This window comes from Piliocolobus tephrosceles, chromosome 2 (genome assembly GCF_002776525.5).
Source record: "Piliocolobus tephrosceles isolate RC106 chromosome 2, ASM277652v3, whole genome shotgun sequence".
In the NCBI taxonomy this organism is placed as follows: Eukaryota; Metazoa; Chordata; class Mammalia; order Primates; family Cercopithecidae; genus Piliocolobus; species Piliocolobus tephrosceles.
In genome coordinates this window covers 83,846,224-83,870,660 of record NC_045435.1, presented here as the reverse complement: position 1 = coordinate 83,870,660, position 24,437 = coordinate 83,846,224, and the positions used below count along the sequence as shown (strand labels likewise).

At 44.1% G+C, this 24,437-nt stretch overlaps 4 protein-coding genes and 3 non-coding genes across 28 annotated transcripts in view; 5 read left to right on the top strand and 2 right to left on the bottom strand.

Annotated features, from left to right (window-relative positions):
* PBRM1 (polybromo 1) overlaps positions 1-859 on the bottom strand; it is a 148,964-nt gene extending 148,105 nt beyond the window's left edge. For 9 of the 18 annotated variants that reach the window (XM_026447990.2, XM_026447995.2, XM_026447992.2 and 6 more), the window contains exon 1: positions 559-859. In XM_026447990.2, coding sequence (XP_026303775.1) covers positions 559-843 — 285 coding nt within the window. In that variant the 5' untranslated portion in view covers positions 844-859. The remainder of the gene's footprint in view (positions 1-558) is intronic. The other 9 variants (XM_026447998.1, XM_026447999.1, XM_026448001.1 and 6 more) reach the window with 3 other exon arrangements.
* Positions 797-9,620, top strand: GNL3 (G protein nucleolar 3). The gene is made up of 15 exons (XM_023195642.3): positions 797-915; positions 1,592-1,650; positions 2,070-2,207; positions 2,328-2,441; positions 2,945-3,028; positions 3,875-4,007; positions 5,416-5,528; positions 5,772-5,898; positions 6,684-6,771; positions 7,975-8,149; positions 8,284-8,426; positions 8,505-8,641; positions 8,729-8,904; positions 9,141-9,207; positions 9,298-9,620. Exons 1-15 carry the CDS (start codon positions 903-905, stop codon positions 9,378-9,380), a joined length of 1,650 nt encoding a protein of 549 aa, XP_023051410.2. The 5' UTR covers positions 797-902; the 3' UTR covers positions 9,381-9,620.
* Positions 4,049-4,116, top strand: LOC111528814. The gene has a single exon (XR_002727165.2). It is a non-coding gene; the product is annotated as a small nucleolar RNA SNORD19 (small nucleolar RNA).
* On the top strand, positions 5,568-5,651 carry LOC111528812. Its single transcript, XR_002727164.1, has one exon. It is a non-coding gene; the product is annotated as a small nucleolar RNA SNORD19B (small nucleolar RNA).
* LOC111528816 lies at positions 7,843-7,919 on the top strand. Its single transcript, XR_002727166.1, has one exon. It is a non-coding gene; the product is annotated as a small nucleolar RNA SNORD69 (small nucleolar RNA).
* On the bottom strand, positions 9,609-21,237 carry GLT8D1 (glycosyltransferase 8 domain containing 1). 5 transcript variants are annotated; one of them, XM_023195645.2, is made up of 11 exons: positions 20,607-21,237; positions 19,886-20,114; positions 15,687-15,738; positions 15,504-15,602; positions 12,957-13,170; positions 11,671-11,788; positions 11,363-11,447; positions 11,053-11,165; positions 10,536-10,702; positions 10,313-10,425; positions 9,609-10,162 (listed from the first exon to the last, which is right to left on the bottom strand). In XM_023195645.2, the coding sequence occupies exons 3-11, from the start codon at positions 15,700-15,702 to the stop codon at positions 9,972-9,974; spliced, it is 1,116 nt and encodes a 371-aa protein (XP_023051413.1). In that variant the 5' UTR covers positions 15,703-15,738; positions 19,886-20,114; positions 20,607-21,237; the 3' UTR covers positions 9,609-9,971. The 5 variants fall into 5 exon arrangements, with proteins under 5 accessions (XP_023051413.1, XP_023051414.1, XP_023051412.1 ...); XM_023195646.2 differs by having other exon boundaries at positions 19,886-20,110; XM_023195644.2 differs by lacking the exon at positions 19,886-20,114.
* Positions 21,136-23,308, top strand: SPCS1 (signal peptidase complex subunit 1). The gene is made up of 4 exons (XM_023195650.3): positions 21,136-21,436; positions 21,796-21,855; positions 21,944-22,030; positions 22,822-23,308. Exons 1-4 carry the CDS (start codon positions 21,200-21,202, stop codon positions 22,945-22,947), a joined length of 510 nt encoding a protein of 169 aa, XP_023051418.1. The 5' UTR covers positions 21,136-21,199; the 3' UTR covers positions 22,948-23,308.
* Positions 23,309-24,437: the final 1,129 nt, after the last annotated feature.

Here is a 24,437-nt window from a genome sequence, read left to right as displayed (position 1 = left end):
TTATTATAATAACAAAACTGTGCTTCCCAAACCAAGAAATATACACAGTTCCCAAAAACCCGGATTCTTTGTGGTGCTGAGAAGCTGAAATATCTGGCCTCTACTTATACATACAACTCCCATTGATTAAAACACCCGGAAAAAATACGGAAAGAAAATCAGTAAGAGTTTGTGTCGAACCGCCAAGAAATAACAACAAAAAAAAGAGGCCCTGAGCAACGGAGGAAATGAAGGACTTTTCCGACCTGTCACTGGTATTGGGGGCTGAGGGAAACGTTGACAGCTTAGAAGCTGCCCCGCGACGAGCGGGAAAGAGGAGGGCGGGGAGTTTCCGGGCCTTAGTGCGCCTTTGTCCCTGCCGGCAGGTGCGACAAGACTACTGGGCCCATCCGGAGGCCCGCCGCCGCGCCCCGCCCAACCCCGCGCGCCCGGCCCGACCGGCGCGTCCCCACGGCCGGGGCGGGGCCTCCGCGGCGGCTCCCGCCCGCCCGGGCCCACACAAAGGCCCGGCAGCTGGCCGAGAGGGAGCGGCCCCACCCGCCCTGGGCCCGGCCTTACCCAGCCGCTCCGCCGCCTGCAGCCCCGGCCGCGGTCACCGACCGCCGCGCCCCGCCCCGTGGCCGCCACGGCTGCTGCTATTGCTCCTCCGGCCGCGGCCGCTGCCGTCGCTCCGGCACCCGCCGCCCTCACCTCCCTTACCCCTCCCGGTGCCGCCGCAAAACCAGTCCCGCGGCCGCCAAGCGATCCCTGCTCCGCGCGACACTGCGTGCGCGCACACGTAGAGAGGCGGTGACGCACTTTACGGCGGCAGCGTAAGTGCGTGACGCTCGTCAGTGGCTTCATTTCACACGTGGCGCTAGCGGAGGCAGGGTGTTGTGCTCGTGCGGCTTTCTACAGCCAACATGAAGCGGCCTAGTAAGTGGGGTCGGGAAGCGGGTGTGGAGGGACCCATGTCTGGAAGTTGCTGCAGCCACCACGACGCTCTTTTACCGTTACGGCTTTGTCTCTGCTGGTATGGGGGTGAGAGCCTACGTGTAGGCCTTGGCCTTATTTCCTCGTATGACCGAGAGTTGGAAATCCCTACGGCGATCATGTTAACCGCGCGGGGTCATTCTGTGGAACGAAGCCGGGTAGAGGGTGGGGAAGACTAGGCCGGATTTTCGTAAGGAAGCAGCTTCTGAGCCAGGTTTCAGGCCCAGTATCTTCCTTTCCGTGGCCATGTGCAGGTTGGCCCACGTGAGAGCTGAGACTCGCCTCCCAGACTCAGTGTTCCTCTCCTGCCTTATGATTCGTGCTGTTTGACACAAAGTGGCTGTCGTTTTGGGTCTCATAAACGCTCATACACGCTGCTGTGTATGATCCCATTCTGATATTGTAAGAGTAGGTGCAGGGAACTTGTACTCCATTCTGGATCTACTGAATCTAATTCTCTGGAATTTGAAAGTGGCATGTATGTTTGCATTAGGCATTTCGCATTAGTCTTAACGTTAGGTTTGGCAGCCAATAACACGAGAAAAGGATATAACTACATAGTGCGTTAACCCAGAACTAATCATTTGCGTTAACAGATTTGTGATGTGTTTTTTTGTAGAGTTAAAGAAAGCAAGTAAACGCATGACCTGCCATAAGCGGTATAAAATCCAAAAAAAGGTAAGTGTAGTGCTTGAGAGAACTATACCAAACACACTGCTAAACTGATTTTGCCCTATTCCTTTGCAGGAAAGTCTGGGTTAATGTCATTTGGTTTCGGGAAATGGCATTGGATAGACTGACCATGGGCACAGGCTCTTAGGCATCAGGAGTGCAGCTGTGAGAAAGTGCAATGATTTGGTGATAAGTCTCTGAATTTGTTCAACATGTTAATCTCTGCATAGAGAGCCTTCTGATTACATTTTCTTACTGTTTTATACTTACCTATGCGTTACTTTGTAAGATTCCAACTAAAGCTCCATTTTCCTATTACATTTTATAGGCATAACTAAATTGCAGCCAAATTGGTTTCTCACTTGAATTCTGCTTAAGTATAAAGATAACTTTTGTAAGCAGACAAAATCTCTTTATTTTAATAGGTTCGAGAACATCATCGAAAGTTAAGGAAGGAGGCTAAAAAGCGGGGTCACAAGAAGCCTAGGAAAGACCCAGGAGTTCCAAACAGTGCTCCCTTTAAGGAGGCTCTTCTTAGGGAAGCTGAGCTAAGGAAACAGAGGGTAAGTTATGTTAGCCAGAATTTTCAATGAGTGGTGTAGTGTGTTATGTGTGATATTTTTCAGAGTAAGGTAACCACACTAGTCACTGGTTCACCTATTTCCCTTACGGCTCTGACACAGCTTGAAGAACTAAAACAGCAGCAGAAACTTGACAGGCAGAAGGAACTAGAAAAGAAAAGAAAACTTGAAACTAATCCTGATATTAAGCCATCAGATGTGGAACCTATGGAAAAGGTATGATTAGGTCTCTTTATGAATGAGAGATCAGGGGTTTTGATTTTGTTTTTGTTTCTTGGGCCTGAGTGCAGTGGCACAATCACAGCTCACTGCAACCTCGACCACCCAGGCTCAAGCAGTCTTACCACCTCAGTCTCTTAAGTAGCTGGGACTACAGAAGCACACCATCATGCCTGGCTAATTTTTTTTAGTAGACACGGGCTTTCACTATATTGCCAAGGCTGGTCTCAAACTCTTGGACTCAAGTGATCCACCCCCCTCAGCCTCCCAGTTTCTGGTATTACAGGTTTGGGCTGTTGCACCTGGCTGAGAGATGAGTTCTGGTGCAAAAATAAAAGCACATCTACAGGCTGCTGAGCTTGGGAGGAAGACACCTGAGTTCAGACTCCATCTTACCTATTTAACAACTGCAAGTGCTGCTACCCAGCTGTGGAAAATGGAGATAGAGGTTACAACTGCTCTACTTCTAATTTTGTGTCCTTTTCCCCTTTATCCTCTAGGCGTTTGCGCTTTGCAAAACTGAGAACAAAGCCAAGTCAGGCAAACAGAATTCAAAGAAGCTGTACTGCCAAGAACTTAAAAAGGTATCTTAGCCTAGGTCAGTGTCTGACAGTGGTAATGAGGTTTAAAAGACTCAAGTCATTTTTTTTTAACCTTAAAAGATCAAGGGTACATGTGCAGGTTTGTTATATGGGTAAACTTGTGTCGTGGGGGTTTGTTGTACAGATTATTTCATCACCCAGGTATTAAGCCTAGTACGGATTAGTTATCTTTCCTGATCCTCTCCCTCCTCCCACCTTCCACCCATTTCGTGACTCGACTCTAGCTTATGCTGTTTAATGCCTTTCCCGCTATGTTTACCTGACAGAAATAGTTTCTTTGGTTCTAAATATTTGCACAAAACTGGTTCTGCCTGTAAGCATGACTTACAACATTTTTTAAAAAAATGTTGACATAGTGTTGAGACTGAGAAAAGTACATTGGAGTAAGCAATGTCAGGCTAAGGGTCTCTAAAGTACTCTGTTGAAACCTAAGTGAAAGAGGACAAGAGAGTATTGTCTTCTTGGTGTAGTTGCTCTCCAGCACTCCCATCCCCAACATCCATTTTCCCAAGCTCACTCGCCCGTGGATAGAACCTGACTGCCCTTCAGCAGCTTTTGGCAAGGCCAGAGGGACCTACCAAACTACATAATTCACTATGGGAGGATTCAGACAGGGATATTTTCATTTTTGAAATCCATCTTAATCAGAGGCCTATGTTTTACTCTCCTGTGTGAGAAATGATGAGGGTCAACATTCTTCATACCAAAGTGAAGACATGAGATCCAACTCTGAGCTCACCCTCTGGCCAAATGGATAATGTCAGTACTCTCTTGTTGAAGGTATTACCAGAGCAAGGGATGTCTTTCTGGTCATTTTTTACTTAATAGGTGATTGAAGCCTCCGATGTTGTCCTAGAGGTGTTGGATGCCAGAGATCCTCTTGGTTGCAGATGTCCTCAGGTAGAAGAGGCCATTGTCCAGAGTGGACAGAAAAAGCTGGTACTTATATTAAATAAATCAGGTGAGTAAAGAGGGTACCCTTTGTCTTCCATGTACATTGGTGAGGTATGAGGATACAGTCTAATAGTCACTGAAGACTGATTAGATCCAACTCTGATCTCAGCACAGCCAAAGTATGTGCACTTTGCCAGAGACAGTGCTAGTCAGTGGGGAGGAGGTGATTTTTACAACTGACTCAACGGGTTTCTACTGTTCTTTTGCCATTCAGTATTTATTGTCTTTTAAATAAGAGTGTAAGCTGCTATACCCAGTTAAGTGTAGTATATTTCATCTAGGAAGTGATGACAGTGTGACAAATTCCCCACACCTACACAATGTCGGGTATTAGTTCAAGAGTGAAATAAATTGGAACGTATGTGACAAAATATTTAAATGAAATGCATAATTATGCATCTGAGTTTCAGCAGCAGGAACAAGAAAACCCAGAACAGAGAATTACAAAGCAGAAAATGGGAATGAAATCTAAAATTATTTTTGGGGTTAAGAAACAATTGGCTGCTTGGAAGGCTGAAGCAGGTGGATCACTTGAGGCCAGGAGTTTGAGAAAAGCCTGGCCAACATGGCGAAACCCCATCTCTACTAAAATACAAATATTAGCCAGGCATGGTGGCGGGCACTTGTAGTCCCAGCTACTTGGGAGGCTGAGGCAGGAGAATTGCTTGAACCCGGGAGGCGGAGGTTGCAGTGAGCCAATACCATGCCACTGCACTCCAGCCTGGGCAACAGAGCAAGATTCCGTCTCAAAAAAAAATGAATGAATAAAAGAAACAATTGGCTGCTAGCTAAAGGTAAATTCTGGAAACATAGCTCTAGGGTTAATAGGTTTGTAATCCAGACGTTGAGTCTGTCCTGAAATTGTTGAGTCAGCAATACAAAGGGAATTGAAATAGAGAAGTGTATATGCTGAGCTCTGTTAAGATAAGGGCAGCATGGTAGGGGAGCTTACCCTGCTCTGATTTTCTAGTTAAATCCTTTTGAAAAGACTGGGAAAATGTAAACCAGAGTAAAATCTATAGTTGCCAGATTTTGAAATGCATCTCAACAAAATAGCAAAATTGGAGCAAATGTCTTATTTCTTTTTTTTTTGTTGAGATGTAGTCTCACTCTGCCGCCCAGGCTGGAGTGCGATGGCACGATCTCGGCTCACTGCAAGCTCCGCCTCTTGGGTTCACGCCATTCTCCTGCCTCACCCTCCCTAGTAGCTGGCCCACCACCCACCACAGGCGCCCACCACCACGCCTGGCTAATTTTTTTGTATTTTTAGTAGAGACAGGGTTTCACCGTGTTAGCCAGGATGGTCTTGATCTCCTGACCTCGTGATCTGCCCGTCTCAGCCTCCCAAAGTGCTGGGATTACAGGTGTGAGTCACCATGCCTGGCCGCAAATGTCTTGTTTCTAATTCCTATCAGATCTGGTACCAAAGGAGAATTTGGAGAGCTGGCTAAATTATTTGAAGAAAGAATTGCCAACAGTGGTGTTCAGAGCCTCAACAAAACCGAAGGATAAAGGGAAGATAACCAAGGTATCCTTTATTAGTGGTAAGATATGTGGTTCTTTCAGATTTGGGTTGAAATATGATGAGTGTACAAAATCTTGATTTAAATAAATGAAAAATTACAAGATCCAACTCTGATTTCAGCCAGAGATAATCTGAAAGGCAGTGTAGTTAGTTTAAGAGCTGGGCTCTGGAGCCTGATTGCTTGGGGTTTGTTGAAATAATTTTTCAGGTAAGTTGCCAGAATAATTCAACTATTTGGAATTTTAGCGTGTGAAGGCAAAGAAGAATGCTGCTCCATTCAGAAGTGAAGTCTGCTTTGGGAAAGAGGGCCTTTGGAAACTTCTTGGAGGTTTTCAGGAGACTTGTGGCAAAGCCATTCAGGTTGGAGTAATTGGTGAGTTTCAGTTTCAGTTCATTACTTTTTACTTTTTAATTGTTGAAATAGTTAAGAAGTTTAGCCAGCTCTCCAAGTGCCCAAGCAGCAGTGTATGGAGTTGTTGTCAAGTAAAAGGCTCACTCAAATACTAGCTTCTTGCCTATACTTTACTAAAAGCACATAACCACACACAATTTAAAGAAAAAAACTTACGCAACTGTTGGCCGGGCACGGTGGCTCACACCTGTAATCCCAGCACTTTGGGAGACCAAAGCGGGTGGGTGATGAGGTCAGGAGATTGAGACCATCCTGGCTTACGTGGTGAAACCCCGTCTACTAAGAGTACAAAAAGTTAGCCGGGCATGGTGGCGGTCGCCTGTCGTCTCAGCTACTAGGGAGGCTGAGGCAAGAGAATGGCCCGGGAGGCGGAGCTTGAAGTGACCCCAGATGGCGCCACTGCACTCCAGCCTGGGTGACTCCAGCCTGGGAGACTCATCTCAAGAGAAAGGAGAAAAAGAAAACTTACACAAATGCTCCAGATTCAGGTTTTTTGTTGGAACTGATTACTGTAGGAAGCTGGTTTCTAAAAGCTCTTGGCTTGTTTGAATTTACAGTATTTTCCTGCCTTTTCATTACTTGTGCAAAAAATGAAACTAAAATTGGCCTTAGTATTGAAGTGAAGACACTGAGATCCAACTCTGATCTTGCCCTAAACATCAGGGAAATGGAAAATTAGGCAGTGAAAACTTCACGAATGCCAACATATAATGCTTTTTATATCTGGATTTCCCATTTATTTGTAGGTTTCCCAAATGTGGGGAAAAGCAGCATTATCAATAGCTTAAAACAAGAACAGATGTGTAATGTTGGTGTATCCATGGGGCTTACAAGGTAAATGGAGGTGTCCATAATTGTAATATTACTAGTGAGACACTGTTTTATTTTGGTTATCTCAAGGAAGGTGATTTTTTTTTTTTTTTTTTTTGAGACAGTTTCGCTCTTGTTGTTGTTCAGGCTGGAGTGCAGTGGTGCAGTCTCGGCTCACTGCAACCTCCACCTCTCAGGTTCAAGCGATTTTTCTGCCTCATCCTCCCAAGCGGCTGGGATTACAGGCATGTGCCCCCATACCTGGCTAATTTTGTATTTTTAGTAGAGACGGGTTTCTCCGTGTTGGTTAGGTTGGTCTTGAACTCCTGACCTCAGCTGATCTGCCCGCCTTGGCCTCCCAAAGTACTGGGATTACAGGTCAAGCCACCGCACCTGGACTAATTTTTTTTAAAGCTTTTGGTGAAAGAAGAGATTTAAGCCAGTGCTAGGCTTGGGGAAAAACTGATTGGAGTGGGACAGCTGCTCACAATTTAGTTTGAAAGACAAGTTAAGCAAATAGAGAGGAAAGCTCCCTCAGAGGAAGTGATGTTTGAACCTGGCCTTGAGAAATTAATAAAAATTTGCCAGCTAGAAGGCTGCCACCACACCTAGCTAGTTTGTGTATTTTTAGTAGAGATGGGGTTTCACTGTGTTGCCCAGGCTAGTCTCAAACTCCTGGCCTTAAGTGATCCACCCACCTAGGCCTCATAAAGTGTTGGGATTACACTTGTATTGGGTGGCATGAGCCACCGTGCCCTAAATCTTTTTTTTTTTTTTTTTTTTTGAGAGGGAGTCTTTGTCTCCCAGGCCGGAGTGGTGCTATCCTGGCTCACTGCAACCTCAGCCTCCTAATTTTTGTATTTTTAGTAGACAGGGCTTTCACCATGTTGGCCAGGCTGGTCTCGAACTCCTTACCTCAGGTGATCCACCTGCCTCAGCCTCCCAGATTACAGGCGTGAGCCACTGCACCCGGCCAGAAGGTGGCGTATTTATAGCAAAGGAAATAGCATGTGTTTTGGTTGATGTAAATGTATAAGCTGTAACATGCAGTGTTTCTCTTTAGAACAGTTGGGTATGCTGTTACAGTTTTAGATAAATGTGAAGCAAATGATGATAAACTGGATCTGACTGACTGTGCTGAGTCTGTTCAATCCAACCCTGAGCTTCATGTTCTCTTACCTTCCAAATAAACCAATGCCCCCATCAATTCCATCTCTCTTCTTTCAGGAGCATGCAAGTTGTCCCCTTGGACAAACAGATCACAATCATAGATAGTCCAAGCTTCATCGTATCTCCGCTTAATTCCTCCTCTGCACTTGCTCTGCGAAGTCCAGCAAGTATTGAAGTAGTAAAACCGATGGAGGCTGCCAGTGCCATCCTTGCCCAGGCTGATGCTCGACAGGTAAAAACCCCTTCTCATGAGCTCCTTGGAGCCATTTTCTTTCATCATAAGCATTTTCAGTAGAAAAATTTTGGAAGTTTTTAAAAGTTCTGACGTGTCAGATGAAGTTCTTTTTTTTTTGTTTGTTTTTTAAGGTAGTACTGAAATATACTGTCCCAGGCTACAGGAATTCTCTGGAATTTTTTACTATGCTTGCTCAGAGAAGAGGTATGCACCAAAAAGGTGGAATCCCAAATGTTGAAGGTGCTGCCAAACTGCTGTGGTCTGAGTGGACAGGGTAAGCTTTCTTTTCTGTTGGCATTTTGGTGACCACTAGAATAAACCTCCTTTTGACACATCTTATTTTTAATATCAGTGCCTCATTAGCTTACTATTGCCGTACCCCTACATCTTGGACTCCTCCTCCATATTTTAATGAGAGTACTGTGGTAGACATGAAAAGGGACTTCAATCTGGAAGAACTGGAAAAGAACAATGCACAGAGCATGAAAGGTGAGAATTGTGTGTCACTGCTGTCTTCATCAGTTGACAGGCCAATAGAGGTCTTATCTGTTTACATGGGCTTTGTTTCTTCCCTAGCCATCAAGGGTCCTCATTTGGCCAATAGCATCCTTTTCCAATCTTCCGGTCTGACAAATGGAATAATAGAAGAAAAGGACATACATGAAGAATTGCCAAAACGGAAAGAAAGGAAGCAGGAGGAGAAGGAGGATGACAAAGGCAGTGACCAGGAAATTATTGATGAAGAAGTTGATGTAAGTGTGTCCTCTATGAGTTGTTTAAAACTGAAGCGAGTTTTCTAGCATTATAATACATAATGAGAAAGAACTGAAGATAGGAAATATTTGAGGCTTGTGATCCGTTAGCCTTAATTTTGCACATCCCGTTATATGTACCTCCAAAGAGTTAATTTTTTCAGGTACATAACTACTTGGATTAAATAAGCAAGACAAGGGCTACTAATCCAGCACCATTTTTCTTTGTCACACAGGAAAAGAGCTCAGGCATGTTCGCTGCAGAAGAGACAGGGGAGGCACTGTCTGAGGAGTTTACAGCAGGTGAGGCCGGCAAAAGGGTTCTTCTAACAAAGCATGGTGTAGAATCACTTTGACTTTTTGAAAATCTCTTTTTATTTTCCTGCAATATAGGTGAACAGTCTACAAGGTCTTTTATCTTGGATAAAATGATTGAAGAGGATGATGCTTATGACTTCAGTACAGATTATGTGTAACAGAACCATGTCTTTTTTTATGAGTTTTTTTGTTTTTTTTTTTTTAATATTCTAAGCAGACTGCTAAACTTCTATGTATAATATGTGTAAGTTATGGTATGCATCAGCTGTGTTAATTTTGTGAATATGTATTGTATTAAAACCAGGCAATTTGGAATCCCTAAATTCTATAAAAAGACAATTCATCTCATTGTGAGTGGAAGTAGTTATCTGGAATAAAATACGATACCTATTGAAAAATGTTAAGTTTTATTTACAGATCAGGCCACAGGTTACAAAATTAAAGCCAACAGCAGTTTTGAATTATCCGTACCAGCTAGCTGAACTAGCTGTATCAGTTCTTCTTTCCAGTCATTCAGTCATTCAGCATTGTAGTAAGAAAACACTTGGTAAGGCAGATGGAGACATATTTATAGTCTATAGTCTGTCTGGGAAGCTGACTTCCAGACAGGGCAGTTTGTCATTTTTACCCGGCTGACACATCTTTTTCCATAGCTTGCTACAATAGGCATTGAAGCCTAGCAACTGTTACTTTGCATACATGCCATCTTCCAGGACTTCCTGAGAAATGCTTATAGTTTAAATTCTGTTTCACTTTATGTTTGAGATCTCGGTATATCTTCGGATTAGGTTGAATTTGCCTGTTGGGTCTGGAATATACCATTTTTCCCAAACATCAGTATATGAAGCAGTCCTTCCCCATGGCTTAAAATGTCCATTCCAATGGAGTAATTTGGCAGCCTTTACAAACTGAGGTGAATATCGTTTTCCAGCACTGGAACCTTATATTTGAGACAAAAATAGGCACATCATTGTGCCATGTGAAATTGTGCAGAAAACTTAAGGGAAACAAAGAATATACCCTATCCCTGAGGATAGTTCTTTAGATACCAATTCTTTACTAGTTTATGCCACTGGTTAATTCTACTTACCAAGGTGGCGGACATTCCACATAGGATCGATGGTAGAGTGCTGTTGATAAAATACGATAAGCAGAGGAGGTGTTGTGATGCTACCAGCCAGGGTTCTGCTATACAATCCCTCTCTTGGTGGGACAGAAAACAAATGTTAGTGAAAAGTACTAACTCCTGTTAGTCACAACGCCCAGAACTGAAATACAACAGTTTTTCACAGCTCGGCCAGTTACATACTTACTCTACATTGAGTTTCATCCATTTTTCCAGTTGGTTAGTTATATTCTGTCGTTTCCATTCTGTCAGGTTTGCAACAAAAACTCCAGGATTAAATGAGCAAGTGCTGGCTTTCATGGAAAGCTTACGAATTCTTTCCTTTTTATAGTCAAGATAGCCAATGTAATTGTACTAAAAACACAGATAGGATATATGTATTTACTGCTTCAAACAGAATAGATACAAATTTTATAGCCAGTAGAGAAAACAGCTGTTAAACTATGACTTCTTCAGATTAGATAATAGATACTTGAAATTCCAAGTTAGAATAGGAACCTAGATGTTGACATATTAAACCAGATGTTCAAGAAGAACAATTAGGCTGTCAAGTCCATGAAGAAGTCTACAGAAAAGCAGGATTGAGTTTTGTGGTGAAATGATTGGGGAGTGAGTGTAAATTGCAGCAAAAGAGTTCCCTGAATTTGCAACCTCTTCCCAATAAACGATATTGTAGGAAGAGGGATGTGTGGTAAGCAATTTACCTGGTTTCCTGCTCCACGGATGACAACTTTAGTAGAGGCTGAATCACAATCTTCTGAAAATGCAGCTGCATGTCCTGGCTTCAGTGGTGTATTGTAAAGGGCAAGAATATCACCTGAAATAGACAAGATGTTAAGATTTATATTTCAGTTGCCTTGAGAGTTCCCTGTTACTCCCACTTCTCCCTATGGTGACCTTTTATAGAAGACCGTAAATAAAACAACCACTATAGCCCACTGTAGCCCATTGTTTTATTTAGCAATTGTACTCAATCTGGGTGGAGAACAGCACTCATGGTAACATTTCTGATACCTTGCACAATTACATCATCATCCATGTATATGGCCTTCTTTGCGCTGGGAACCAGAATTGGCAAGTAGAACCTTGCAAAGGTTAACTGGAAAAGGAAAGAATAATTGGCATAGGATACTGCACTGGCTGTGCTTTTATTTACATAGAAACTCCTAGGATGCTTTCAGTACCCATTTAGGAGAAGAAAGGACTCTTAGAACCACCCAGGCTTGGTCCCCAGGAAACTACCTGCACTATATCCACAGATACCCAGGTATTCCATTATTTCCTAATACTGCCAAGTACAAAGAAGGATGCATGGAACTCACAGGTTTCATGGATTCCCCCTGGTCAGGATCCTCCTTTACTTTCCCTTCCAAAAGTTTAGGGTCAAAATTGACAATTCTGTATCTGATACTTTTCAGGGAATCACTGTTGAGCCAGGACCTGATGAAGATAAAACACTAAATTTTAGTTTCAAATAATGTCTCCAAACCAATGAGGGAATAATGCAAAAGAAACCCTATGGACCAAATAGGTGTTTACAAGCTCCTTTTATCTCTGAGCTTTGGTTTCCTCATCTGAAGTGATGGTTATTCCCACCAAAGTCCCTCCCTGAACCAAGGTTATATAGTAATTATAACACTAAAACTACTCTAGAAAAATACAATACAGAATTAAGAACATTTCATCACCACCTAGACCATCCAACTCTTAACCCAATAAATACACTGGTGAAGAAAAGGAGTCAAAGTGACGGTAGCGAAAGCTAATTACCAACAGAGTAATCTCTTATCTACAGACTGACTTCTTAATTCACTGAGTAATTCCACCACTCAAGTCTGAGGCACTACCTGTAAGAAAAAAGTGTTTGCTAAAGGAGTACTGCACATTTTTTCTAGGTCAGTTTCAAATCAGCGTTTTGTGGATACTTAGTGTTATTTCTGTAGTCTATTTTTATACAGCTTCTGTTTCTGTATTTTAAATGGGTTCAGAATTTACAGCTTCAAAAACTAAATATGAACCATGGAGAAGGCCATAAGGACGAAAATGTTTTAGAAATTTGACAACTGGTTAATTTGTTAGACCAACAAATTTGGAGTAAGTTTTATAAGTCTTAGTTCATTTTCAAAACGGATTGGACTATCCAAGTTTCCCCAGATCACTCTGGGGAAAGTCAGGATTTGGATCAGGACCTGTGATCAGCCTGTGATCAGCTTCACAACACTACCTTGCCATTGTTGCTAAGTCCCTTCCCACTGTAGACCAGAGCTGCTCAGAACATGTCCATGAAATAAGGAACCTGTAACTTATAAATCAACATTTACTGATCCCTTCACTGAGAAAGTATTATTACCAAAACAACGTCAGGTGGGGTTAACAGTGCAGAGTGACAGTTGACTGACTTTCTGGCATGAGCTCCTTGTATCACTTCTCCTATTATGGGGATAAGCTCATATACAATCCTAAAAAAATATGTCAGTTGTACAGTTTATCGGTGGCACAATTTCAATTGTAAAAACAACATACAAACCACAGAAAAACAGTTCCTGGATTGGCAGCTGGCCTGCTCTAGATCATCGTCTAGAAGCAGAATCACATAAGCAGAGCTCACCGGAGATGGTCTGCTGTATTGTTGAGAGTAACAATGTAGAAAATCACATTGGAGCGAGTGTTGTGCTGAATGCTGTTTATGGCTGCGATGGCCCCCCCAAGCCTGTCTTCAGATGCAGCGATGACCACAGGAATCTCCTCTTGTCTCCCATTTACTGCATGTCGGAGAGCATTTGGAACAAAGTCTATAGGTTGAGGCCCCACAATTCCTGAATCTGAAAACACAAGGAAGGCACTGTGATACAATCTCATGGGCTTTTGAGTCCAAGACATGGAAAAAGGGAAGGTAAGGATTATGGTTCTGATTTACCTCATTCTCCCCCATTAAACTGAAGCATATAGCCGTGAAACTTTCCCTGTATGTAAACAAGCTTTTGGAAAAGTGGAGGAAGCATTTTTTAAAATAGGCTGACAGCACTTTGATACACTACTGGTAGGAAAATAACAGAACCTGTTAGAATGTATTGTGGCAATTTGTATCAAGAGTTTCCTAAGGACAAAATCTGAAACATAATCAAAAGAAAGAATTTTATTTAAATTGTGAAAAGTAGCAGCAAACTAAATATTTTTTAAGTCACAAATCGCAAGCAGGCATGAAACCAATTGAGTGAGTCACAATCAATTTATACAGAAAAAGTTTCTGGATTGCAATAGAAAACTGAAGTAGAGGCCGGGCGTGGTGAGTCACGTCTATAATCCCAGCACTTTGGGAGGCTGAGGCAGGTGGATCACTTGAGGTCAGGAGTTCAAGACCAGCCTGATCAACATGGTAAAACCCCGTCTCTACTAAAAATACAAAATGAGCCAGGTGTAATGGTGAATGCCTGTAATCACAGCTACTTGGGAGACTGAGGCAGGAGAATCGCTTGAACTTGGGAGGTAGAGGTTGTCGTGAGCCAAGATCGTGCCATTGCACTCCAGCCTGGGAAGCAAGAAGAAAATTCCATCTTACAAAAAAAGAAAACTGAATTAGAATACCAAAGAAAATACAGTGTATCACACAAGGAAACTGCAAGTACTGTCCTATATACATTCTTGCCTTTTTTTTTTTTTTTAATTAATTCCTCATTGAACCCTGGTATTTACTATGTGCCAGGCAGTATCTAGGCACTGGGGTTACAGCCATGAATAAAACATCCCTAACTTTCTGAGGATAGACAGCCAATAAGTAAATACACATGTATGTACATGTGCTACATGTAATGTATTTCCTATTGTAGGGCTGCCATCAAAAAGTGTTAAAACTATTGTACCACAAGATGTTATCCTGTGGAAACAAATTAATAGACATTAAAATTATGTATGAAGAGTTTCTACCATCACAGTGACATGCTTTTGATACACAGAAAAACACATAATGTACAGTTTATATATAGTACAATCTCAACTGTACAGAAAAAAGATATGTAGGAAAAAACTGGAAGGTACTAAGCCAAAAATGTAATAAGTTAACTTTAGGCAATGAAATCATTCATTCAACCAATATTTATTGAACAGCTATAGGTATCAGCCACCATCTATAGGCACAGAAGATAAAACAGTACACAAATTGCCTTCATGGAGCTTGAATACTGTTGTCTCTTTTTTTTTTGAGACGAAGACTCATACTGTCACCAGGCTTGAGTGCAGTGGCGTGATCTTGGCTCACTGCTACCTCTGCCTCCTGGGTTCAAGCGATTCTCCTGCCTCAGCCTCCCGAGTAGCTGGGACTACAGGTGCATACCACCAGGCCCAGCAAATGTTTGTATTTTTAGTAGAGACACGGTTTCACCATGTTGGCCAGGCTGGTCTTGTACTCCTGACCTCATGATCTGCCCACAGCCTCCCAAAGTGCTGAGACGGTCTCGATCTCTTGACCTTGTGAGGCGCCCACCTTGGCCTCCCAAAGTGTTGGGATTACAGGCGTGAGCCACTGCTCCTGGCCGCTGTTCTCTTTTTTATAAACTTTCCTACTAGGAACATGCATTACTTTATATGTATAATACATATATACACGTGATAAAACATGCTATCAGAGCACTCTGTGAAAGTCAGGGGAAAGCTATTATAGTCTCTCATTCTGGTCAACTATGGTGGGTGGCAATCCAAAAATGATTTTTGACAAACACTCAAGCCTCAAACATTCCTCAATACCAAGGGAGAACAGTATGAACAACTAATTCAATATACTGTGCAATGCATTATACAACACAGTGATTTTTAAAAATCACTTGACAAAACTTTTATTGCTACAGTCCCACTGATGCAGCCGCACAGCTGAAGGAAAGTAACTAGACTGACACTCTAGTGACTAGAGCAGACATCAAACACCAAGGACACTTGTCTACCCTCACTTTCTGAAGCCCGGTCCTGCTGACATGTGAACAGATGGCAGCCCTCAGAGGCTCTCCTAAGGCCTCTGATTTGATGAAAAGGAATATTCTGTCAGATCAAACCCTTAACAAACAACTGCTAGTACTACCAGAAGAAGAACAACTTAGGATGTGCAACACAGAGAATACCAGGTCCTCAACAGATTCTAAGGCATTATTAGTAAATGTTCCCATACCTGTAACCTCATTCCTTAACAAACTGCTCAAGCCGAGGAAGTTATGGTGCAAAACCAGTAAGAAGAGAGCAACAGCCAGGACCAAGATGATGATGTTTACTGAAATAGATAGGGAAAACCTACGTTATACCTCTTTATCTTTCACCAGGTATAAAAACAAGTTAACTTGTAGAAAGAGCATACCTTTACGGAATGACATCTTTTTCTTCTGTCATATAAATAGTAGTTATTAACCCTACAAAACAAAACAAGCCCCCAAAGTCAGTAAGTGTATGAGAAGGGACATCAAAATGCCCTAACACTTTTTTTTTTTTTAATTCAGGAAGAAACAGGAGGCATATATGGTATTCTGCAAGAAACTCATTTTGAATTAACAGTTTCCAAGAACCTAATTTCGGATCTGAAATTTTTGTGGTAGTCATTAATAAAAAACTTAAAAATAAGTTGGAGAAATACATAACCTTAGCCTTGTATATTATACATCACAAGATGAAAAGCAAAAAAAAAATTTAAGAATTAAGTTTCAGCTAGGCACGGTGGCTCATGCCTGTAATCCCAGCACTTTGGGAGGCTGGGGGGGTGGGGGTGGGGGGGGTGGATCACGAGGTCAAGAGTTCAAGAGCAGCCTGGTCAAGATGGTGAAACCTTGTCTCTACTAAAAACTGCAAAAAAAATTAGCCGGGCACAGTGGCAGGGGCCTGTAATCCCAGCTGCTCAGGAGGCTGAGGCAGGAGAATCACTTGAACCTGGGCAAGAGAGATTGCAGTGAGCTGAGATTGTGCCATTGCACTCCAGCCTGGGCAACAGAGTAAGACTCCGTCTTTAAAATAAAAAATAACATAACAGAATTAAGTTTCTACTTAAAATTCCTAAAGTAGACATGGATTCAGGTTGTCTATGACCAAGTAACCTGAGGTCTTAGCCTCATCAGTAAAAACATGCCTGTTCAGAGTTGTATCCCATTCACCTTTAACATGAGTGTCCTCAGAGAAAAGAATATTATCCAAATTCACTTGACAAACCCACAGCAGAGAAAAAGTTACAAAAATTCACAAAATCCAATCGATATCAAAAGTTTGGAGTGCATTTCTAGCCATCGTAACTAGCAAAAACAAAAAAAAAGTTTATTTTAGTTTATTTTTTTAAACAGAGTCTCATTCTGTCACCCAGGCTGGAGTGCAGTGGCACGATCTCAGCTCACTGCAACCTCTGCCTCCCACATTCAAGCGAGTCTCCTGCCTCAGCCTTCCCAATAGCTGGGATTACAGGCATGCACCACCACGCCCAGCTAATTTTTGTATTTTTAGTAGAGATGGGGTTTCACCATGTTGGCCAGACTGGTCTCGAACTCCTGACCTCGTGATCTGCCCACCTCAAGCCTCCCAAAGTGCTAAGATTACAGGTGTGAGCCACTGCGCCTCGCCAAAAAAACATTTAAGGTGCTATTCCCAAAAACCATCTCTGTTAGCTAGCTATTCATCTCTTAAGAAGGTGGTGTTTAATTGTCACACTGTCCTGGTTGGTCCTCCTCAGCTCATCTGACCTTCACCTTTTCAAAACAATTCAGTGGAAACAAGATAGTAGGTGGAACTAAATTTATTTAAAAAATAAATTCCTTCAACAAGCTCTGGGTAAAATGTTTCCTTATAGACATTTTACAACCAAGATATTGTGAACCTACGTTATACCCTTACTTCATTTTCACCCATAGTAGTACCGAACACTTACATAAGGCTATTAATTTTACAAACCACTTTCAAACATAGCATATTGCAAAGCAAGTTAGTTCATTTGTTTTTTTAGACAGGCTCTCACCATGTTGCCCAGGCTGGCCTCTAACTCCTAGGCTCAAGCAAGCCTCCTGCCTCAGCCTCCCAAGTAGCAGGGACTACAGACAAACTAAGTTTGAATTAACTTCATCCTAGGTAAATTGTGTGCATACCAGGCACTTAATTTCTCAAGGCCTTTGTAAAGAAGAGAAATATATTGAAAAGCTGTTGAAAAAATTGGGGGCTGGGCACTGTGGCTCATGCCTATAATCCCAAAATGAAAACAACAAGGCCAAGGTGGGCTGATCACCTGGGCTCAGGAGTTCAAGACCAGCCTGGGCAACATTGTGAAAGCCCATCTCTAGAAAAATACAAAAATTAGCCAGGCATGGTGACATGCACCTGTAGTCCCAAGTATTTGGGAGGCTAAGGCAGGAGTATCACCTGAGCCAGGGAGGTCAAGACTACAGTAAGCTATATTCATGCCATTGCACTCCAGCCTGGGTGACAAAGCGATACCTTGTCTCAAAAAAATAAAATATAAAAAACAATAAAAACTGGGGTCAGGCACTGTGGCTGATACCTATAATCCCAACTACTCAGGTGGCGGGGGTGGGACACTGCCTGAGCCCAGGAGTTCGACACCAGCCTGAGCAACACAGTATGCCCACCCCCCCCAACCCCATATCTAAAAAAAATACCTTTTTAAAACTGCAATCACAGGCCAGATTACAAATTAGGGGGAAAATACACATCTTTCTTTCCTTCCTTTTTTTTTTTTTTTTGAGATGGAGTCTCGTTCTGTCACTCAGGCTGCAGTGCAGTGGCGCCATCTGGGCTCAAGAGATAGTGTTTCACCATGTTGGCCAGGCTGGTCTCGAACTCCTGACCTCAGGTGATCCACCTGCCTCGGCCTTCCAAAGTGCTGGGATTACAGGCCTGAGCCACCAGGCCCAGCTCACATGCGTCTTTCCAAAGCAGTATATATGAAGTACAATGTATTGGTGAACTTCCTCTTACATACATCAGGGCGCCATGGCTCACGTTTGTAATCCCAGCACTTTGGGAGGCCAAGGCGGGTGGATCATGAGGTCAGGAGTTCGAGACCAGCCTGTCCAACATGGTGAAACCCCATCTCTACTAAAAATATAAAAAATTAGCCAGGCGTGCTGGCAGGTGCCTGTAACCCCAGCTATTCGGGAGGGTGAGGCAAGAGAATCCCTTGAACTTGGAAGGCGGAGGTTGCAGTGAGTCGAGATTGTGCCACTGCACTCCAGCCTGGGCAACAGAGTAAGACTCTGTCTCAAAACAAAAAAAGAATATACATTGGTATATACCCTAAGTCGTATGTCTCTATCACATTATGGGCTGACCTTATCTACAGAAGCTGGCAGAGGGGAGCTGTTCGGACAAAGCCCCAACATCTGCCTGCGATGAGGCAACTTCCACCACCACTGAGAAAACCATCTTGCACTCAAATAAATCCCAGTTAATTAATGATACAAGAGATAATGTTTTTAGTTTCTTGAACTAAACAGTTCAAGTTAACAGTTAACAGTTATGCGATCGAGAGGCACACCTGCGACAACCAGTTGGCTGGAAACAAGAAAAACACAATTCTATCAAGTATCTGACATACTTAAGTAGAGTGGCAAGGCAGAAACCAGTTGCTCCTAAAACTTCCACAGTTACCTACATGCAAAACGCCAGTTATCATGGAGTATGTCTAATACATATTGTCTTTCCTGGGGCTATTTCTGGTAAGAGAGCTTTCCTGATCTGGTTAGAAGGAATTCTCAAAACAAAATTGCACATAGACCCTGGATCTGTAACTACATTTTTGTTAGAGTATACAATTGTGTACAATTTGATTAGCAACACAGTTGATCCTCAGTATCAGTCGGGGATTGGCTCCAGGACTCCCCATGTATACAAAAATTCACAGATGGTCAAGTCCCTTATGTAAAACGGCGTATTAGAGTCAGCCCTCTGTATCTGTAATTTCAATCCGTGGTTGGTTGAATCTAAGAATACAAAACCGTGGATACAAAAAAAAAAAAAAGACCACACTGGCCAGGCGTGGTGGCTCATGCCTATAATCCCAGCACTTTGGAAGGCCGAGGTGGGTGGATCACTTGAGGTCAGGCGTTTGAGACGAGTCTGGCCAACACAGTGAAACCCCATCTCTACTAAGAACACAAAAATTAGGCGGGCTTGGTGGCGCATGCCTGTAATCTCAGCTACTCAGGAGGCTGAGGCAGGGCAATGACTTGAATCCAGGAGGCAGAAGTTGCAGTGAGCCACGATCGCACCACTGCACTCCAGCCTGGGTGACAGAGCCAGCCTTCATCTCAAGAAAAAAAAAAAAAAAAAGACTACACAAAGATGTATCTATTTATACACACATCAGAAAGTCTGTTCAATCACACCAAGAAATACAGAGTATGGGAAGGAAACAGGAATAAACTCTTGCCCATCCCTCTTTCTGCCTTCTACACGTCCTGACTCCTTCTGAGGTCAGAAAAGTGTCAAAGGTGTCTGCATTTTACTGTTTGGTCTCTGCCACGTGCAAGGATGAAAGGGCACTGAGGATATACATACACTTTCTCCTACCCTTTCATCTGGCTGGCTCCCACTTGGCTTTCAGAAGTCAAGGTAGCCTCCTCCAAACTCCACGTTGAGCTGCACCTCCCCTGAGCTCCCACATCTGGGCCTCCCTCTCCCAGGGCTAATCCAGCTGTCACGTATTTCTGGCGTGATGTGGCTGTCTCCCTTGACACGCTCTGGGCTCTTCCAAGGCAACAGCCTGGTCTTGGTAACAACCGTGTCCTCGGTCCGCTGTCTGGCACAAACAAGGTGCCGTGAATATTTGCTGGTTGCATGAATGAGGACAGCAGTCCCACCCTGTCCCGGGAGTGCCTAGAATCTCACTATCTGTGGCTAACCCTGAGTACATAACCTGGGGGCCGGAGAGCCAGCTGGGACCCAGAAGCCCGGGTTCCTCAGAACGGTTTCTCTCCAAAACGTGGGCATCCCACCTGGCTCACGGTAACAGAGGAGGGTCTACGATTTAGAGATACACCAGCCTTGAAAGAGAGGCTGAGTGAACCTTTGGCTGGCCTCTATCGGGAGGGCCCAGCCTGGGTCTGTGAGGGTCAGTAAAGTCGGCCAGAATGTGAGGGCCGAGTTCAGGAGCCCCCAGATGAGGGACTCTCCACGCAAATGAGAGGGACAACCGAGGAGCGGGGTCCCCTCTCCAAGGGAATTCTCTCTCTTGTGGATGCCGCCTAGGGTAGCCCCCCTAAATTCCAAGGGTCGGTAGGGCCCCCCTTACACTTTGAAGTGATCGGAAAGTGATGTGACGCTCCGGGGATCCCGCCAGGCTCAGAGATATCCCTGGTTAGGGCTCCGACAAGTCGTTCCCCTCAAAGGCTCGCCGTGGCCGCCCTTACTGCAGGCGATCGAGATGGGGATGCAGCCCTGGCCCGCCCTGCCAGCTCAGCGCCCGCGCCGCAGGCCCCGGGGCCTAGCCCGTTGTCTGGCCGCCCGCGTCCCCTGCACGCTGGGCAGAGCCCACTAGCCCTCTAGCTCCGTGGCAGCCGCGCAGCCCCACAACACCCAGCCAACCCGCAGCGGTGACCGCTAGAGCGTCGCACCAAGCAGGCGCAGCGGGGCAGCCCTACCGCCGGGGTCCTCGCAGAGAAAAGACCGTCGCCATGGAGACGCGGCGCGCGCTGGCGGCCATTGGGCCACGCAGGCACTGTCAAGGACAGTTTTCGGGACGGGGCCCGCGGCTCCAGCCACCCAACAGCACTGACGGTGAACCCTTCACGGCCGCGCGATGCCTCAACGCGGCGGCTGCCGCCGCCACCACCTCAGCTGCCCTCGCGGGCAGCACGCCGCGGCAAAAGCGCACGTCGCCTAGCGATGGCGCGGGGCGGGGACATGGGCTGTATCGGCCCGTCGGAGACTTCCGCTTCCGGGGCCGCGGCCATCGCTCTCCCGGGCGTAGAAGGCACGCCTGGCAACGCGCAGTGTCAGACCTTGGCCCTCACAGTCCATAAGTCTCGGTCGCCCTCGCTTCGCAGCCTGCCACCCGCGGTCGGCTGCCCGCCTCCTCAGCCAGCCATGCTGGAGCATCTGAGCTCGCTGCCCACGCAGATGGTGAGGGCGCAGCCCCGGGGACCTCTGCACTTAGCTCCTGTGCCTGGCAGCTTCGAAGCCCATGTCGGAGCACCGACCCAGTGCTGCGCTGTTCCGGGCCTGATGGTTACCCTCCACCCTCTTTACCGAATTGCCTCCTGGGTCCCCTTCTCTTCTACTCCGCGAGAAGCTGTCCATTCTCCGTGAGGGTGTTTCAGTTCCTCCCGGGAAGCCCAGAATTTAATTTATTGCCCAGGTCCTTAGGTGAGCGGGAGACCCTGAGATTGGGGTTACCCTGTGCCAAAGTTGTGAGGTCAGGGCAGAAATTGTTATCTTCTCGGCGGTGGATCCAATTCTTTTTTTCCTCTGCTTCACCCCAGGATTACAAGGGCCAGAAGCTAGCTGAACAGATGTTTCAGGGAATTATTCTTTTTTCTGCAGTAAGTATTGATTTGAGTTTAATCTCCGCCCCCGCCTCCCTCCCAACCCTCAGTTTGCGTGTGTTTAATATACTTCATTTGTTTCTAGATAGTTGGATTTATCTACGGATACGTGGCTGAACAGTTCGGGTGGACTGTCTATATAGTTATGGCCGGATTTGCTTTTTCATGTTTGGTAAGAAATTTGTGGGTGTTAGTGGCAACTTGGGTTTTGTGAGTCGGGTTGGTTTGGTTAGACCTACTCAGTAGTGAGACCCAAAGCCAATATTTCCCTCATCCTTCCAGACAGCGTTTCCCTTTGCTATCATTGGAAAAGTAGAATGCCAAAATAGTGTCAGATGGTGTGAACTATATAAAAGGACATAGCTTATTTCCTTTGGCAGCTACTCTAGGTAATAATCTTAAAGCCAGCAGGAGTTTTTCATGGTGCTCACATTGCCCCCTCACCTGTTATTTATTTATTTATTTTAAATTTTTTGAGACGGAGTTTCACTCTGTTGCCCAGGCTGCAGTGCACTGGGGCGATCTTGGCTCACTGCACCTTCTGCCTCCCGGTTTTAATGATTCTCCTGCCTCAGCCTCCCGAGTAGCTGGGACTACAGGCTCACATCACCACACCCAGCTAATTTTTGTATTTTCAGTAGAGACAGGGTTTCACTGTGTTGGCCAGGCTGGTCTCAAACAATCCGCCCACCTTGGCCTCCCAAAGTGCTTGGATTACAGGCGAGAGCCACCGCGCCTGGCCCCTCACCTTTTAGGTCTTAAAGCTATTTGTGTAGGCAGTAAGCCTGTTCCCATCATCTTACAGTGTTTTGCATGGATGGTGGCACAGAGCCTTTATAGGAATGTGGATTTTTTTGGTTTTTGTTCCCTCAGCATGGGAGTCGTTTGGGAACCTGGCATTATACATAATTTTTTAAACTTTTAATAGCTATAATTTATGCATTTCCTTCTTTTCTGGCCCAGCTGACACTTCCTCCATGGCCCATTTATCGCCGGCATCCTCTCAAGTGGTTACCTGTTCAAGACTCAAGCACAGACGACAAGAAACCAGGGGAAAGAAAAATTAAGAGGCATGCTAAAAATAATTGAGGTTTTCATGATTCAGCACCTGCTTTTGTTTCCTGTGAGATGAGCTAAATTGCTTTCATACCCCAGAAAAGAGCTAAAACCATCTAATGCTCTTATGGCACAGCTGTGTGTAGATTTAGTTCTCTTTATACTTCATTTCTAGCTCAGTTGGGTTTTGATTTATATAAGTAGTTTAGACCTTCTCTTCATAATCTTGCTGTGAAATGGGGAACAGAACACACAAGTATGCAGTTTCTTTCAGGTGTAAATAATGAAGAATAAATGCCTCATAAATGATACTACAATGTAACTATCAAAGTTTTGTAATTCATTATGAGTTGTTAAACCATTTTAATATTTGCAATTAAACCTCATAGTGCAAGTTCTTTGTCTAAAGGATCTTTTGTTCATTGTTCTGCAAGGAAGATAATTAGTAAAAGCCTAAGTTAGAAGTTCATGGTTCTGGCCAGGTGCAGTGGCTGTCACCTATAATCCCAGCACTTTGGGAGGCTAAGGCAGGAGGATGACTTGAGCCCAGGAGTTTGAGACATTTCATGGTATATAATTAATAGTTGTTACTCGAACATTAGTTCCATGAGAATAGGGACCTTGTTTTGCTCACTGCTGTCTGCCCAGTACATAGAAGAGTACATGATGCATTGTAAGCATGTAAGATTTATTGAATGAGAAGTGCATTGTACAATATGGTGCCACTAGACACATGTCTATTTAATTAAAATTAAAATATAAAACTCTTATCAATAAACTAGCCATGATTCAGAGGCTCAATAGCTATGTGACTAGTGGCTACCATATAAAACATTTTCATCACAAAGTGCCATTTAGCAGATCTTATATAGACCCTTGAATAAAATTTAATAGACAAGTGATTTTGTATTTAACATGTCACCGTTATTGAATGCCTATAAGGCCATTCCAATAATGGATCATATACTAAACAACAGGAAAAAAAAACTGCAAGAAGTAAAGGTTTTGCAGGTGATATTCAGTAACACTGCAGTATAGCCAGAGCAAGGACATATAACTTCCTTTGCTTTATAAGTCTATGGAAATCAAAACTTATAAAAGAGAAAACCAAAATCAGAATTATTGACACTTTAGGCCAGGCATGGTGCCTCACGCCTGTAATCCCAGCACTTTGGTAGGCCAAGGCAGGCAGATCACCTGAGGTCGGGAGTTCAAGACCAGCCTAGCCAACATGGTGAAACTCCATCTCTACTAAAAATAAAAAAAATTAGCCAGGCGTGGTGGCATGTTGCTGTAATCCCAGCTACTCGGGAGGCTGAGGGAGGGGAACTTGAACCCAGGAGGCAGGGGCTGCAGTGAGCCAAGATCACACCACTGTACTCCAGCCTGGGCAACAATGAGACTCTGTGTCAAAAAAAAAAGTGATTATATTGGGAAGAAAATGTATAGTCTTAAAGATGAGTTTTTAAATTAATTTAGGAAGATGAATTAAGCACTCAAGTAAAAAAGAACGATAAAAGTGG

Coding starts and splice junctions, on each gene's coding strand:
- GNL3 (XM_023195642.3), top strand. Junction 1,651..2,069: donor GGTATAAAATCCAAAAAAAG/GTAAGTGTAGTG, acceptor TTATTTTAATAG/GTTCGAGAACATCATCGAAA. Junction 9,208..9,297: donor GTCTGAGGAGTTTACAGCAG/GTGAGGCCGGCA, acceptor CCTGCAATATAG/GTGAACAGTCTACAAGGTCT.
- GLT8D1 (XM_023195645.2), bottom strand. Junction 13,171..15,503: donor GTTAAGGAATGAGGTTACAG/GTATGGGAACAT, acceptor TTGTGTTTTCAG/ATTCAGGAATTGTGGGGCCT. Junction 10,703..11,052: donor TCCGTGGAGCAGGAAACCAG/GTAAATTGCTTA, acceptor CTGTGTTTTTAG/TACAATTACATTGGCTATCT.
- SPCS1 (XM_023195650.3), top strand. CDS start 21,200: ATGGCGCGGGGCGGGGACATGGGCTGTATCGGCCCGTCGGAGACTTCC. Junction 21,437..21,795: donor GCTCGCTGCCCACGCAGATG/GTGAGGGCGCAG, acceptor GCTTCACCCCAG/GATTACAAGGGCCAGAAGCT. Junction 22,031..22,821: donor GATTTGCTTTTTCATGTTTG/GTAAGAAATTTG, acceptor TTTCTGGCCCAG/CTGACACTTCCTCCATGGCC.